Source organism: Nyctibius grandis, chromosome 8 (assembly GCF_013368605.1).
Source record: "Nyctibius grandis isolate bNycGra1 chromosome 8, bNycGra1.pri, whole genome shotgun sequence".
Lineage (NCBI taxonomy): Eukaryota > Metazoa > Chordata > Aves > Nyctibiiformes > Nyctibiidae > Nyctibius > Nyctibius grandis.
In genome coordinates this window covers 29,222,206-29,239,409 of record NC_090665.1, presented here as the reverse complement: position 1 = coordinate 29,239,409, position 17,204 = coordinate 29,222,206, and the positions used below count along the sequence as shown (strand labels likewise).

General features: G+C 38.4%; 1 protein-coding gene across 4 annotated transcripts in view; it reads right to left on the bottom strand.

The window, feature by feature from the left end:
• Positions 1-5,080: 5,080 nt before the first annotated feature.
• The window catches only part of PLPPR5 (phospholipid phosphatase related 5), a 119,501-nt gene continuing 107,377 nt past the window's right edge, over positions 5,081-17,204 (bottom strand). For all 4 annotated transcript variants that reach the window (XM_068405729.1, XM_068405731.1, XM_068405732.1 and 1 more), the window contains 3 exons: positions 16,228-16,404; positions 14,458-14,577; positions 5,081-5,723 (listed from right to left, as the gene is read on the bottom strand). In XM_068405729.1, the coding sequence (XP_068261830.1) occupies positions 5,691-5,723; positions 14,458-14,577; positions 16,228-16,404 (330 nt within the window). In that variant the 3' untranslated portion in view covers positions 5,081-5,690. The remainder of the gene's footprint in view (positions 5,724-14,457; positions 14,578-16,227; positions 16,405-17,204) is intronic.

Sequence of the window (17,204 nt, the reverse complement as noted above, 5' to 3'; positions counted from 1 at the left end):
GCTTTTCTCTTGTTTTCCTAAATAAGCACTTCATTCTCATCATACCAGACTTATTTTTAGAATATTTGAATAGAATATCTTTAAGTTGTCCGTCGCTGCTGTATAAATAGAGGTTGCTAAGGAAGGAACAGTAGCTGCTTCCTTAAGCAACAGTAGCGAGAGGATGAAACAGCAGATGATTTCTTAGCAGAAACAGCAGACTAAGAGCAGCAGTTCTCTTCTACTGCAGTATTTAAAAAATGTAGAAATGCCATCCACTAAAGTATTGATTTAAGTTAGATAAATATAGCAAATCTACCTCAAACTGGCACATTTGCTAGAGTGTAAGAAGGCATTTTTCCTGCTTCTGAAATTCATCCCCTTCTCATTTTGTAGCTCTTTAGTTTTTATTTTACAGTTGTAGACGTTTACTGTCTTTTTTAGGGTTATTTGCCTATTTCAGAGCAATTCTAGGAATTCACAGCGCAAGGATCTCACATTCAAAACCACATTACATATTGCTAGCAAGGCTACGAGTCCCCTGTAGCTGCAGAGAGTATGTATTTAAGTAAAACATTGTTATTTAGGAACAGATTTGTCAGGAAAAGGGTTTGGTTTCTTATTTTTATTTATTTATTTAGATCTGAATGCTTTCAGATGAGAACACTGGTGCAAAGAATTTGGCTTTGGGGACTAAATCTCTTTTCTGGGGCTTCTACTGAAGTCCCCATCTTCGAGGATGGATTCAGTAATTCCACAGTTGGAGATTACCATTGTGCCCATTCTTAACCACTTTCAGAGTACAAGAACAGTCCTCTGCATCCAGTCCACTAACGAAGCCACTAGCAGCTGCATAATTTAGAGATGATTATTCTGCTGATATGATCACTTCAGGAAACTAGGTGTCACCTGCTGCTCTGGCTGTAGTCACTAGGGGAAGATATTACAACAGTAGAGCTCCTCTGGGGGTAAAAAAAAAAAGGCTTAGGACTTGTCCACACGGGGGACAATTCAGGACGGTTTATCTGAATTAGCTAGAGATTTGCTGTGGATTAGTTAGAATCATATAAAACCTCTGGGTGTATGCTTTACTCAGAATTAAACTGTCCTAATTAAATTAGATTAACTTACTTCCAAATGTTTTACACAGCTAGTGATAACACACCAAGAGCAGAAAACATGTAAGGGTATCTAAAATGGTCTGCCGATGAACACACCCACTCTCCCCTCATGCCTCAAGAATATCACATCTCCCAGCAGAATGTAGTATTAAGAGCTGACAAATGGAATGGAAGAAATCGAGTTCAAGGATATGATAGGCAGAGAACTGGATGTCACCATCATCTTCAGAAAAAAAGTAGTCAGAGCCTGGGCACTAGCCAGTTACATTGTCTCCAGCTAGAGTGATCATCAAACATGCCTGGATCATTATATCCTTTTAGGCAAGTGGGAGCTAAGCATCTTTGAGGCTAGCCTTAATAAAGCTATTTTACCACCAACTTGTCTGGGATAGTGTTCATCAGACACTGAGGACAGGTACCATTAAGGATACGCTGCCCTTCCTAGGATTCTCTACAGAGAAAGAACAAGCTGCAGTACTGAGCAGGGAATCAAGTACCTAATCCTCTGTGTTGGAAGTGGACTGGGGCTTCATGATGAGATAAATACAGGCAGTTTAGTATCAAAGGCAAACCTATTAAAAGTCGTACCCTGGCAGGGCAACTCAGCAAGTGCTGTGGAAACAATCAGGCTTATCATACAGTCATGCTAGGGCTTCCAATTCACACCCTAACAGGAGTATTTCTGGGGTGTTCAGTTTCCTCTTCCCAGAACATCAGGTCAAGCCTGGAAACTCTAAGGAGCTTTTTCAGCCATCATCACACAAGGGAGGATGACAAAAAGGCAACACTGTTTTAGTGGAAAGTCCCTGGTGGCCAATAGCAAGAGTAAAGTTGGCACAACCCTAGACATGCAGCGGAGGCTCAAGTGGGCAGAGAAACTGTGAAGTTTTCCTTTAGTGTCCTTTGTGGAAGTCCCTGAAAGTCAAAAGGCCTAAAAAGTGGAAGAGAAGGCCAAGAGCTGAAGCCATGATAGGTCCCCATTCATTCAGCTTTCCACTTGTCCAAGTGAGAACTGGGCAGCTGCTGGTTCCAGCTGCAGTCGTGCTTGTAGTATGCTTCAGGGTGAGGGTGTGGTATCTTGCCTGATCTGTCCAGTTTCTCAAAGGTACTTGAGGGGGGATGAAAAGTGCTGGTGTACACCACGAAGGAGTGGTGTGTTGGGGCCAAGTCAGCTGTCAGAGGCAGAGCCTGGTGAAAGTTCTTGGTGTGCTTGCAGGGAGGTGCTGCAGGACTGAGAGGTCTGGGGGTCTGCTCGCCCTTGCACCTGCAAATGCTCCTGAGTGTCCCCAAGGCCAAGCCTATGCAGATTGGCCAGGAATATATTTGATCAAAACAGACTCAAGGTTTTCTATTCCTAAAACATAGTGCATTCTGCTTTCTGCATGGCAAGCCTCAGAAATACCAAAATAAGACTTCAGAAGAGTATAAAAAGCTCCCTACTAACATAATGTGCAAATGGACTGTCACACTCATTGTGATCTTGGACAGCAACAAAATTAGAAGGCAACAGCAAAGGAAATTGCAGCTGAAAAATACCAACATTATCCTCTTTTAATACATATTGTTAAAATGAACATTTTTAAAAGCTGAAGAGATGTGAGCCCAGATGCTATCACCGTATGTCTTATGCAGTTCATGATTACGAACAGCAGAATACATATAAGGGAAGCTAAAATGGTATGGATACAAGCCCAGCTGGTGTCCCCATATGCCCTATGAATTCCATTTTTAGGAACATAGCAGCACATAGCGTTAGAGACACTTCTTAAACATCTCATTTACAAATAGAGTGGCGCTGTTTCACTGAAGTACACACAGAAAAGGTCCACAAAGACCATAAAACCAGCTGCATTCAAACCCACTGAAATGGTTCAACCACAGTGTTTTTACTAGGAACCACTCTGCACCAGAATATTCCCTGAATGAGGGATGATGCTTGTTTGTCATAGGCTCCTCACTGGGATTTTTTTAAAAGCAACCACCAAAAAGCCATTGTAGTCAGGAAACACCAACTTACTTTTGTTTTGGCAAACTGTTCCTGCTGAAAGCTTTTTCAGGTCTAGGATGGAAGAGCGAAGGCCCAAGCTCCAGGGCAGTGGAGAGGTACAGGTGTGGGAGATGTAAATTCTTGCCTCTTCTGAAAATCAATCAAAGTAGTGTCTGGAGCTTGGCCGGTCCATGTCCTGGGGAGACTCCTTCACCAATAGGCTGTGGACTCTTCTGCAATACAGCTCTTCCTCCCCTGCTTTTCAATTTCACCAGAACCACCTCCAAGGGAACGTAGTTAACTGTGGGAATTCCTGGTTAATTGTGAAAGTATATCACCAATGAAGTTGACTTAAAATCATCATTTCATTATATGTACACTATCAACCAAAATAGATCTAGAGCAGATATCTAAAAAAACCACACTACATATGAATGAAAAATTATTTTATTTAAAAATACATTATACAGTAGAGTGTTTCTCTTTTTGTTTTCTCACTGCTGGTTCACAGAGATAATATGATAAATTTAACCCAAATATTTGACTGGGAAAGATCCTGAGAGAGAAAGAGACCAGTTACAAGCTGATGATATACAGTACACTGAAAAAGAGTCATCTCTTTTAACATAAAAGAATCTCTTGGCAATCTTATAAATCAGATATTAAAAAATGTAGGTTTGCTATCATGCAAAAATGAGTGAAGATTTTATTTAAATCTGCACACAGAGAAATCATTAGTACCTTGGACCCTAAATAGCTAGTCTAAGAGAAGGGTAAGTGTGCCTAACATGGTGATATAAACTTTGGACCTACTACAATTTTGTAAACACAGTTGATAGTCTAATAAAAGTGGACTTTCAATCACCTAAGTAATGTTGTAGCTAAGGGCTCTATTCTAGGGCTTTTCTCCCCACTGATGTATTTCTTTTTTCTCTAATTCTCAGCTTAGCACAATGACCTCGTGAGATACGCTCTATGGCACTCAAAGATGACTTGGCCTTGCCCTGTTTGCCAAGCACTATTTAGGTAGTTGTACTTTAGTGAAAGCAGAGGTTAAAATAAAAAGTAAAAACCAGGTGTTACCTGAACAACTATGTAGGAATGCATTAAAATTCATCATATAAAATATATACCCGATTCTACAGCCTTATGTTTCCAACATCTTCTAACAATAATTAATGCCCAGGAAATACACTGAATTATGGAAAATTTAAGGCCCAGAATGTTCAACAGCCCGCACTGAACATTACTATTCTCAGTGTGCCTAAGTGCTAGTGTTGTATCAGCCGTTGCCAGAGGAAAACTTTCTGGCAGATGTTAAGAGCATCTTCAGCATCTACAATATTCAGACCCATTTGATGCTCAATTTTTATAGGACAACTTCAGTATGAGCAGTCAGAGAACAGTCTTTTGAAGGGGAGGCTCAATTTGATCATTCACTGCAATAAGAGAGGTATGATAACATTGCCTGATGTTGAAGAAAATCAATTTGTCAACACCACACAGACTGACAGAGGATTTTTTTGCAAGAATAGGGCCTGGAAACACAAACAGAGATAGAAAGATTTGTAGAGAGAAAGTCTGCCTGTGCTGGTCACTTAAGCTGAAGAAAATTAGTGAAGACATTTTGTGTTTTCCATAAGTGCTTCAACATGAAAATGGAGAGTAGAAACTCATATGCACTTTTCTCACTAAGCCAGTGACCCTCTTCTTATCTTAGCACTCGTTCTCCCAGCATAATACCAGAGTGTACAACAAATACGAGAAGATGCAGCCTTTCTTGAATAATTTGTTTAAATGATTTATGAATAGTACAGCTTCCAATCAGATATGCTGAGCTAAGAATGGAGCCCTTAACCTTTCACGGGATATAATTAGTAATAAAGAATATATCGATGATCAAACATTCTATATTATTTTCATTTCTTTTAACGTAGATACATATATATCATCCAAGACATTCAAGAACTACAAAACAACAATTCAACTACAATTATGTCAGGAAAATACCCAAATAAATAAACTTTTATTTATGATACAATACTTATTACAGTAAAAATTGGCATTTTTTTTCCTCTTCAAAAGCAGAAGCACCAGTCTTACATATAACATACTGTTTGAATGATATCTTACATGGAATACAGCGTAATACAATGTGCAAACAGCATTTTCATACAGAACATAATATTTGTCTAGTTTTTATACACTGAAATAGCCTCAAATGGAAACAAGTTCATGCTGAATTAAAAAAGTAGATTTTAAAAGTCAAAGTCAAATCAAAATATGAAGTACTGTTGGAATAGGTACATGAACCATTAAAAACAATGAGAAGCCAAAATAGAGGGTATTGTCAGATAAATGTACTTAGTGCTCAGTTTGTCCCATTCCATCAAAAAGTAAACAGTTAATATTTTTGCTAGAAAGTAAAGTGACGTTCTAATATTTAAGAATTCTTCAAAATGTTGGTATCATTTTAATGATGTAAAAATCAAGTCAGAAATAGGACTTCTAAAAATTTCTTATTTTTGATACACTGCAATTATCGTGTGTGGGCTGTGAAAAGAGATGAAGTCCAATGGAGTGAATATACATCAGCGTCAACATCATGTGACTTCTGCAAAGGCCGTGATGTGGTTCTACAAGTTAAAGGAAAAACAAACAGATAAAAACCCAGAAACCACACAGACATCATCGAATCAGATGCCACTGTGAAAATTTTTGCCTCTTGTGCTTTAGAGACAGCCTTACACTTGGAGACTATTGCAAGATGATGTAAATAAAGCTGGTTGTCACTGCAGTGCTCCACTCACTCCCATAGTAATTCTTTGTTAACTGCTGAAAGACTGGATATGTAAGTATGCTGAACAAAGTAATTAGGCGTGATGGCTCTATAATATTTCAGTTTTAGATGGAGTTTTGAAAATTAAGTAACAATGTGAATAATTGAGTTAGCTGTACTGTTATTGCTGCCTTATTCATAATTTAAAGCAAAATCCCTAGAAATTAAAATGACAGATTCTGAGAGATTATAATATTCTATTTCAATATTAGTACAATTTTAATGTTGCATTTTTTTACAGATTAATTGCTCCCCATGAGCTCGATGGCACAGAATCAAGTAGCGAAATGCTACAACAAAATTGCATTCAGCAGTTGAGAACTCATATTCAAAATTTCTTTTCCAGAATCACTATGGTGTCCTCTTCATTTGCAATGTTATTCTCCTCTTTCCTTCAACAGGACAATTCTTACGAACACAAAGATGGGTATCAGAATGTGAATATACTACATGTGACTCTACACAGTAAAACTGCAGCATCCCAAAGAGCTTTGCTAATTTTTCATGCTCTAACCTAAGCAAGCGCCTCTGCAAACATTTGGTAGGTGAAGACTCAGCTGCACAGTGATGTGCAGGATGCAAAGGAACTGTATGTTCCCTTTAGGCACACACTACCCCTGACTGCCACCATCTTTTGTAAAACATGCAATGTGTAAAATTAATAAAGAGAATCTTGACGTTAAGCCACGTGTTTGTTCCCCAGCACAAAAATGCACAGAGGGAAATAATACCATGCAAAGCACTGCAGACTTCTCTCATCACCTCCCCTCCTGGAGCAGACCAAAGACAGAAGAGAGGAGGTGTCAGCTGAAGAGGAGGTGGGATGTAGGCAACTCATGGATAGTGGGATAGATCTCCCTTTTTTTGCTTATGGGCAGTTGTTCTAAGTCCTTCAGAAAATCCCTTATCACACACCATAGAAAGTGATGGAGAGAAACAGCAGCCACCACACAAGTTTGTATCTCTCAGTTCTTTAAACTGCCTGGACATTTGTCTATCAGCCTGTACTGGGGTAGGCAGGCATCTTTGATTTTCACATTACAGAAAGGAATTTAGAAGTACCCTGAGTAGGAGCACAGGAGAGCTGCCTCTTATTCCCCCTCTCCAAGCAAGGCTGGCACCTTTGCTCCCTCTCTCACTGTGCCATAACTGTACTGTGTCCAGGAGGAGGAGCTCTCTTCCCCCTCCCCTATAATACGCATTTTAGCTCCAGCAATGTTCTTGCTGTATTTTATGACAGCTTTCATAAGAGAACACCACCAAATAGTAAGCATCTATGTACATTCTTCTCCAAAACAGAACAAATATATTTTAAATAAATAACAATGATTAAACTATAGACAGCAGATTTTTAAAAAGCATTAGAAAAAAAAGAATTATTGTACAACTTTCTCTGAAAACATTTTCAGTAAACAATATTAGCAAATGTCATTGTTTCCAGATTTTGATTCTGCAGAAGAAAAGCAAAATTAGATTTCCTAATTAGAAAACAAAACATTAATATTTCAAAGCATTTCAAAGCATATTCTTCTTTCAGTACAGGAAAGACGATACATTAGGCAACCTCAATGACTCTGGAGTTGCTGTGAGGCTATTATGACATTTTCTTTACAGTATTTACTTTACTTTTCCTTATTTAGACCTGAAAATTATCCTGTCAACTTAAACTAGCATCAGACTAAAATTATTCACTTTGTTGATAAGCAAGATGGTTTAAAAATGAGGAATTAAGAGGAAAATAAAATCCTCGTTATTTATTCTAATCAGTTCTTTCAAGTCCTGCTACATGCTAGCCCTTTCTCTAAGCGACACACATTTGTCTGTGATGCAGAGAACCAAATGCTTTTTCATGTGGCATTAATTCAGGACCGGATAACTACTATTTAGGAAAGGAGGATGTGGTTTACACTTCTGCTAGCTATACTTCCAAAACGAGCAGGACACAGTCCTTGGAAGGACATGCAGAGCATGGGATACAATAACACAGATGAAAATCCCCCTTTCTCAATAAACCCTCAGAGAGAACTGCTAAGCTACCGATCACGGAGCTATCGATTTAGACCCTAGTGAAGACTTGTCAATTCATTTCCACTGGACTCAGCAGAGTGATGCATAACTCGGTCAAAATTGATCACTTGCTGACGGCAAGAATCACTGACAGAGATTCATGCAACTGTCTGGGTAGTCATGCTTTTTCATATGTTATTCTCTCAGGCAAAACTACAAATAAGTCTTGCTGAGACTCTTTACAGAAAAAAAAAAAAACCACAAACAGCATCCATCTTGAATAACTGCACTTCAACTCTCTTACTATGCTCTCTTACTTGTGCTTAGATTTACTGTGACAAAGTTCAGTGTGAGATGCTAACCACCATCAGCAAACAGATTCACACAGATGCAGACGACAAGCAAAAAACCATGCACAAGACCTCAGCTTCTCCAACTCCATGGGAAATGATTTCCCCTACAGTACTCAAAAGAATTAGAATATGCTGAAGGTCTGCTCAGTGGCAGCAGTTTCAGAGACAGGCATGCCAGCTTTGTATTATTCATTCTAAATTGACAGTATCAGCTTGGTGCCAGCATCACATGAACAAAGCATGCTTCATAACCATGCTCTCACACCACTAACAGAAAAATGAAAGGCTAAAGGCTAAGCCTTGAGTGCAGGTTTCTGGGGGGAAATGATCTGTACCTGTGTATCTTCTGTTAAGATTTTAATTAATTTCTGTTTATAAATGACTCTATAATGTTAAAGCATTGAAAAAAGCCATGACAACTTTTTTGTGGTTTGTACTTTTCTTTATATATATTAAATATTTTTTACCTGAAATTTTTTTGCTCTGCTCTCATGAATACAGCAAGAAATATTCAGAAACAGTCATCATCCTAAAAAGATGTTTCCATTTTTGAAAACAGGAATTTGAAAAATTGTTTGTAGTCATTCACACAGTGGAGGTTGTTAAAAGAAACAGAAAAATACTACTGTAGTAGTTCAGGAAAATTATAATTTATCATATAATAATAATAATGTTATCATACAATTCTCCTGCTCAGCAAAGTATATTTTATGCTTTCACTGAATGAATCACATTTTTAGAGAAAAGAATGAGTTCAATTGAAATTCCCCATTTAAAACATTGCAGACCTGCACAGAACGCTGCTGCCATGCTGCACCTTCCCTTGCCTCAATTCCACACACACACACTCATGTGCGCTCTTGCGCACATACGTTTATTGCCTTATATGAAGGCGTTCAAAACGGTCCGTTCCTGATATCCAGGAGAAGAACATAATGATGCGTGCTTTGAGGGAGTTTTGTTGAAAAGGATCTTCTTGATTGTTACTAATACCTTGATTCTGTAACACCTACAACATGTATATTTGAGGAGGTCACACTGAATATATTGTTCCATTTTCTATGTTTAAGTATTATTTTATTTGAATGTTAGATGTGGTGACCACAGTTTGCATTCAAACAGAAATAATTCTTGTACAGTCCCCCAGAAGTAGATTTAAGCAGAAGAGTAGGACGAGAATGCAAATTCAAATGCTTGACATTGAAACAAAATTGCTTATGGTCTTTTCTAAGCTGTTTCTCCCGGGTATGTGTTTCTGTGTGTGAAACTATGTTGTATTGTATCTCCTCTAACATACTGTATTATCAAGAGAGAACCATTATGACAAGAGAAATCTGAAAATCTGCCTATAAGCTAATGTAAGCACATGTCAAGCTGTCCTGGAGACACACATACATGTACTAAAACACTGTATGGATTCCTATGTACACCTTTGGACATCAAGCACAACAGTATTTAGATACTTCTCAACTAAAATATTCTGGAGCAACAGAAATAGACACAAACCCTCTCCCCCATCTGCCCATAGCATGATGAGCTGAAACATCTCTGTGTTTTGCATTTAGCCTGTGAGCTCGGTGACAGGCGATCAGTCTCCCTGGAGAGCGCCAGGGACCAGACCGGACTCACGAGGCCACGCTGCGTGTACACAAGTGTGCATACCAATGAAAGACTTCTTAGTACCAAAATGCTTAAGACCAAGGAAAAAGCAGTAACACTGAGAATTAAAATTAAAAATACCCTTTTCTGACAGTGAAGAAGCTATTCTATGTCTCGTGAATAATCAAGATGGAGTAAATAGAAAAAACATTATACATTAAAAACAGAAGGGGGAAGCTTCCTCAGTCTTAAAATACTATCAGGATCCATTGCAATATCTCTACTTACTATTGTTAAAATGTTTTATCACCACCATTACCTTTGGCACATACACAATAGAACAAGAATCCCAACAAGATTTTTGTCAAACCGAACAAGATTTTTGAGACAACTAACCCTGATAGTCACTAGCAATTGGTATGAGAGGCAACAAGAATGTCACATATTGTGAGAGGAATTCCAAATGCTTATCACCATTAAAACTTAGAAATGGCTGTGTCTGAGAGAAAGAGAGAGAGAGAAGAAGGGGGAGAGAGAGAGCGACTGTAACCTATAAAGACCCTAAACTATCCATTTCTAGTTCACAGTCATGCTGCAGAGTCAGTCCTATGGGTGAAGTATAAGAAACTCCATCATAACAAGGAACAGTTACTGTGTTTGGGGACATGGTTTGGGCATTGCTGACAGAAGTAGCACTATGAAGGAATGCCAAGCAGAGGCTTTGGGGATAAATGCAGCTTAGCTGTCAAGCAGAACACTGCAGAGAACCCACTGTGCAAATAAGTAATATTGAACAGCTACAGAAAGTACTGATGATCAGGCACAGTAATCATCTCATCCCACAGGAGATGAATCATAGTGTCCCTGCTAACCCAACGCTTCCTCCTAAAACCTCTTACCTCAGTATTCTATCTACTGCCTCAATTAATCCTAAAATGCTCCATGTTCCCTTTGTATTTGATTTTTTCAAAGCTAGAATACTTATTTTAAAAAAAGACTAGGAGAGTCAGCAGCTACTACAAGACGTGTACAAGCCCTCTGTAAGCCTTGGCCAATTTCTGGTGACTTTAGCGTGAAATAATGTCAGTCTCCCCTGAAACAGAAAACAGAAGAAATAGTTTGTGACTGCACTGGATGAAGCTGAACTTCAAACTCTTCCAGGTACCACCCAGAATATCCCTATTTCCCAGTAACTGTTGCAAAAGAACAGGAGTCTCTAACCTTGACTGTGGTAGGAAGAGCGCCTCCTCTCTATAGGAGGGTGCCAGCTAACTGAAACACGAATTGTCTTGTAAGAGATGAAGGAGGTCAGAGACAGAGAAGAAAAAGGAGCAGATGGGTGAATGATGAGGTTTCTTGGCTTTCATTCTTTTCATTAATTCTGAGAATGAATGTTGTTAAGGTGAAAGCAATAAGTCTGCATTGCTGAGCCAGCATTGGCAAGGATTCTTCAAGGAGACACTCTGCAACTATGGCTTATTTGAGTGCATGAGAAGTGGGTACCCATGCAGAACAGCTTAATCATCTGCATGTACCACAATTAAACAGAAGTGTCATGCAAACAGTGATCTACCCTCGTCATTAACCAGCAGCAGCTCAATTCAGAATATTACAAGTACACATATTCCTATTTAAGTGCACTTCAAATGTAGCTCTTGACCTCCACCAGAACTTAGACAGCAGCAGCACGGAGAGCATGCCAAGCATGCCAGAAGCATTCGTTCTCCAGCAGGAAAAAGCACTGGAATAGCAAGTAGCAGATCTGGAAACACAAAAATAAGGTGCTTCCAGGTCTGTGTGATGCACCATGTGTTTATTCATTTATAGGCAAATTTATAACAAAACTGCAATGAGCAAGGTCCCATCTGGTAGGCATTTCTAACAAAGTCATTCTTTAAGACAGCATCTTTGAATTTCTCGCTCCCAGTTGTTATTACTTCTAAATACCAATAACAGAGTTGCATTGCTTCATGCTAGCACTGCCCTAGTCCTTGATAACTTCAGTCAGTCAGGATTTGTGCTACTCTTAGTAGCTAATTTTTAACAGTAAGCTGACTTTAATACTGGCACAGGAGCTTGCAGACTGAGAATAAGGAAAAACACATTTAAAATAAGCCAAATGTAAATAAAGGTATGTGCATTCAGAATATGGAACTGGAACAGCCCAAACTGAAATGTAGTGAAAAGTAACTTGCACACAGCTAAAGTAGGCAAAAGGCAAGTATAGCACACAAATTATTTAGCACCTCTCTCTCTCCAGAGGAGACCACAGGATGTAAAATAAGAAGAGAGTTAAAAAGCAAAGACTAAGTTAATAATTCTAGTAGTGATGGCAGTTAATTGAGATGGCTCAATTTAGACCTTAGTTCCACATAAATATTATTCTTAGTGCCTTTTATTTAACAAGGTCTGGCTTCTATCTAAAACTTTAGACTAAACATTAAAAAAAGAAAAAAGTCCACAAAAACTCAACACCTAAAGCACTCACATGTAAGTAACTTTTTCATCAAGTATTTGCTAATTCAATTTTAAACTTTCTGAGGGTGGAGACAGAAGAAAGCATTTCCCAACAAATAGCAAAGTCTCCACATCATCCTCCCATCTCAAGCTCTCTGTCTGGAAAGAAGAAAGGCTTTGCAACATAGACAAAGACAAACCTGTACACTAAGATCTCACCAAGTGTAACACCCTGCTGGCAGTCTCCAATTTAATTATCTAGAGAGAAGTTCCATGACAGCAAACAGCTACCTTCTACTCCCATGGGAATATGGGTTCAGAAGGAAAGAAGCTCTTTCATATAATAGAGTCCTGGGCAGTTCACTAATGGTAGAGGTCATCCTCAAGCAGAGCAAACATTATTCTTGTCACCACCCTTCCACACTCTCCCCTAGCTTCCCCACAACACCTCAATCTTGCCTAGCCCAATTCTCAGAAAAAGAACATTGCTCATAATGAGTGAGAGGGTGTTAAATCAGGTAGAAACACTAAGTTAACATGAGGTCTTTATCCCCAGAAAAAAAATTAAAAATTTCAACAGCCAGAGAATATACATTTATTGCCTATGATGGCTTTTGAGCCGCAGAAATTGCTTCTATTGCAGGAGACCCTAGCACGTAAATAAGACATGCTCTTATTAATGTGGCATGTCCTAGGCCAACTGACATCTTGTTTTGTTCTGACATTTTACAGAAAGTTTACTGAATGGATTATTTTGAAGATAGATACACATTCATCATTGAAATGCTTGTTCAAGCAAATGAGACTCCGACCTCCTTATGACAAGATATCAGCAGAAGTAGCTCAGAGACATTTGGTTCAAAAAGGCATGTTAGATCGTTCTGAAAAAAAAAAAAATCTTCTTTCCCTTCAAGTAAATGAATAACAAACCCAGGGCTAGCAGCAATTCTTACTAAAGGACAACTTCCACCACTTCCAAGTGACTAAGACAGACTGTGAAGTGGTTAAAAACATTTCTTCTTATGTTTAATATGAAAAAATACCAGCAGTAATTTGGATTTAAAATAATGCCGTAGAAACATACTTTGGGTGCCCTACGCAGTGTAGAATTGTTTATTATCTTCAAACATGGGCATAACACAAGAGATTTTAACAAATAATGGCAGATAAAGTCATTAGAAAAAGTAGAATTGCTTTCAGACTTTGAATTAGTAGTTCAAACTTTCGCCCTAGTAAAAATGCCTAAAATGTTTTCTTTATTTGGTTATGCTATCTATTTCAGTGCTTGTTTGCTCATAAAGTTGTTCAGACATAATCTTACCAAACACTTACATAGCACAACATCATCTTCAAAAAACATAAATTTTTATTACAGGAAACTAAAATAAATTTTAAACACAACGTGATACCTACTCATGCAAAAAGTCTTGGCATACCCACGAGACTATCACTAGCATGTCCTAGTGCAAAATCCCATTTGCCTTGCCAAGATATCATGGCTTTTGTGCAGTTACTGTATGACCCATGTTACTCTCTATTATTATCACATTAAGTTGTTTGCCCTGCTAGAGCAGATGTCGGCTCCTCAATGTTTCCAAGCAGGTGCCCTGTCCCGGTGCTAGCAGATGCCTGATTATAAAAGCCCCACAGTTGATCCAGAAGGGACTGCATCCCATGCTCTACACTAGTGTGAGGACATGCCCTGAAGAAATAGGATAAATGCCACTGGTACCTGAATTGCGTAACCCCTTGGGCTCAGGGGTTACATTTTATCTTTCTAAGCTCTTCAAGCTCTGTGGACTCTCAGCCAAAGTGTTAATCAAACTTACTTGAGTAACACAAGGAAAGAGGGCCTCAGTTCTTACTTAGCCTGACTTCATGGACTTAGCAGTGGCTACAGCAGTAAACTGGACTGATATGTAGCAATTGTTCTTGGAGGTGACATGAAGAGTCTCCTAAGGAGGGACTCTGAATTAATTCTTCCCTTTCTCCTTCATTGCCATGTCTCCTTACTTTAAATCTGATTACCTTGGCACTCTTGTCAAGATAGTTTGGGATCATCCCTCACGGAAAGCTACATTTCATCTAATTGTTTTTAAAAAAGTCAGACATTACCTTTTCTAAAGGGCTTTCTACTCGGGGTATGCTGATCATGGGCATCTGGGCGAGATTATCCATATGAGAATGTTCATGCTCTGGTTGACGTCCTCTGAAGTTATTTACCACACAAACAACCTAGAAGGGATTAGAAGATAAACAGAATAGCTAAGGAATAACTAATTTTTTTGAGCTTTGATCCTGACATCCATAATTAGGCAGAACTGACATCAGCTTTAGTCACAGCTTGCAGTAGAAACACGGAAATGTGAAGTTCATGTTTTACAGAAAATCCAATATTAATATTTCAAGACAAAAGATTTTCAACCAATTTATTGTTACATGCATCATCTGAGAACCAAAAAAACCCTCTTATCTAAAACCAAATCCATTACTGAAGCTGAATAATAGAATACCAATTACTAGCAGTGTCATGAATAGCTGTCCAGAGCACGTGCAGCAGAACATGTCAATAACCTTAAATTCCTATGAAGGGCCAATACCATCTAAGTTTTGACCAGCAAAGACTTTCTCAAATGGAGAGTGAGAAAGGGAGAATAAGAAGGCAAGGATCATCCCCAAGTATGAATTAAACTCTAAACCTGCTCAGGGCAGCAATGACTCTCACATGGGGATTTAGGAATGTGATATATACCAGTTTGTTAGTGTTTCTACTAGTTCAGATGCCCAGCCAAGCAGCAATGTTTGCCCATTGTATTTTCTTCAAAACATAACTAAATTTGATGTCATGCTACTCAAAGGAGTTTATGCAACATACATCACAAAATATAAGAAAAAATGCTGGGACAGATTTCTGGTCTCTTTTATGACTTGTGACACAAACACAAAGGAAAAACTTCTTAAAAATGAACAACCAAATATAACTGCTGGACACTTTGTGTGGAAGGGAACATTTGCAAGTGCAAGCAGGTATTTTAAAGGAGACCTAAAGGTGCCCTCACATTTCTTAGAAGAGTGAAAACACCCACCTCAGCCATCCCTGTGAGAGTTCTCAGCCAAGCCAAGTCTTCAGATCCAAGATCTTGAGATCAAGACCTTGAGATCCAAGAATCAAGCTCAAAAGTGTTTTCATGGAGAAAAAATTCAAAGCCGTATTTAGTACTATTACAAGCTGCCAGGCAGACAAACTTGCAGGCAGTAAACAGCAGTGACTATTCTCTACCATAATCTTGCACTGAAGCTATCAGTGTAGGTGATGAACAGATTAGTGGCAGCTGACACAGACACTAGTCATTGTGAACTGTAACTAAAGATCTGGTTTTGGAACATGGTTCCAGAAAAGGAAAAGGCTAAACAAGGATTTGTTTACATGAATAACATGAAGTTTCAATGTAAACCTGAATTAGCATGAAAGAAATTCAATAGGCTTACTTTAAAGCCAGAAAAGAAATGCTACTTATTCTCTGATCAGTGTAGGTATCACTATATTGAATTTGATACTTTATACATGAAATCATGACTACATCATTCTGAAGTATATACACTTTCTTAAAGTGGGGCTTAATGCAAAAATTTTTGGTTGAAATGCTACAGTCTGCTTTATAAGGAAGTCAAAAGAGACCATTTGATCAGACCGTTCTTGACTTCACATTTCTGAGTGTATGTAAATATAACTAAGGAAACTGATAATTAATTAAAAACAAAAATTAGAAACCCCTTTTTTGTCATTTAGTTGTCTGAAAAGTCAAGACTACCAATATTTTTTTTTTGAGATACAAAGTTATACACTGATGTTTTCAAACAGAAGTGACACAGATATACACTTACCAAAAATACTGCTATAGATATTCCAATTATAAATCCTGCTAGTACATCTGACCAGTGATTTCGATACTCTGCTACTCTGTTGATTCCAGTAAGGAAAGCCAAGCACATTAAGCTCAAACACAGAACAGGTTTTGCAAGCCTTGTTCCTCTGGCTTTTACTGTGTTGGTGATATACATCTGAAAATTAGAAAGGAAGAAAGTTTAAGACTGACAGATATCTCCCACTAATTGGTAGATAAAAATCTCTACATTTTGTTTGAATAGACAATGTGTATTTGCCTTTTTTTTTTTTTTGGTAAAGAAACGAGAAAGTAGAGCTCTAGATAGTCACCACACCCTTTTCCTAGGGATATAGAAAAAGAATTAGATCACAGAGCAAAATTACATTTTATGTGAACCTGAAAAGCCCCCAAAAGAACAGGCAAATTAGATAATTCTATCCTATTACTCCCAATCCATGCATTTATTTATACAAAGAGGTAAAGAGACTGATTTTTCACTGTGCAGCGTTGACAATAATAGAAAAATATCTTTACCCTGAAAGGGACTACATCAAGGACTTGTTTTTATTAGCAAATGCCTTTCTTCCTCATACACACCTTTTCCATGTGATCAACTAGAGATTTGTCAAAAAGCAGTGAAAATTGAACTAAATGCCAGCACCTACTTTTATAAATAATGTGTAACAGTTTCAACCAGTGCTGAACCAATACACCCCTGTACTTCAGCGATGGTGGCTGAGGATGTTTAGTACCAATCCCCTCCAGCACACAAACCAATCTAAATGCAGAAACTTTTATGCATCAAACTGCAAGAACTCAATCTGCTCTGCTTGCAGCCTAACTCACCCTGTGCAATACTACTGAATTAAAAGCACTGCCTGATGACAGAGCAGCTCTTCTGCCCTAAGGGTGCATTAGTGACTACTAGGTTTAAGCCAGCACTTTCCAAGCTCTGAGGGGCCAATGGAAGAAATG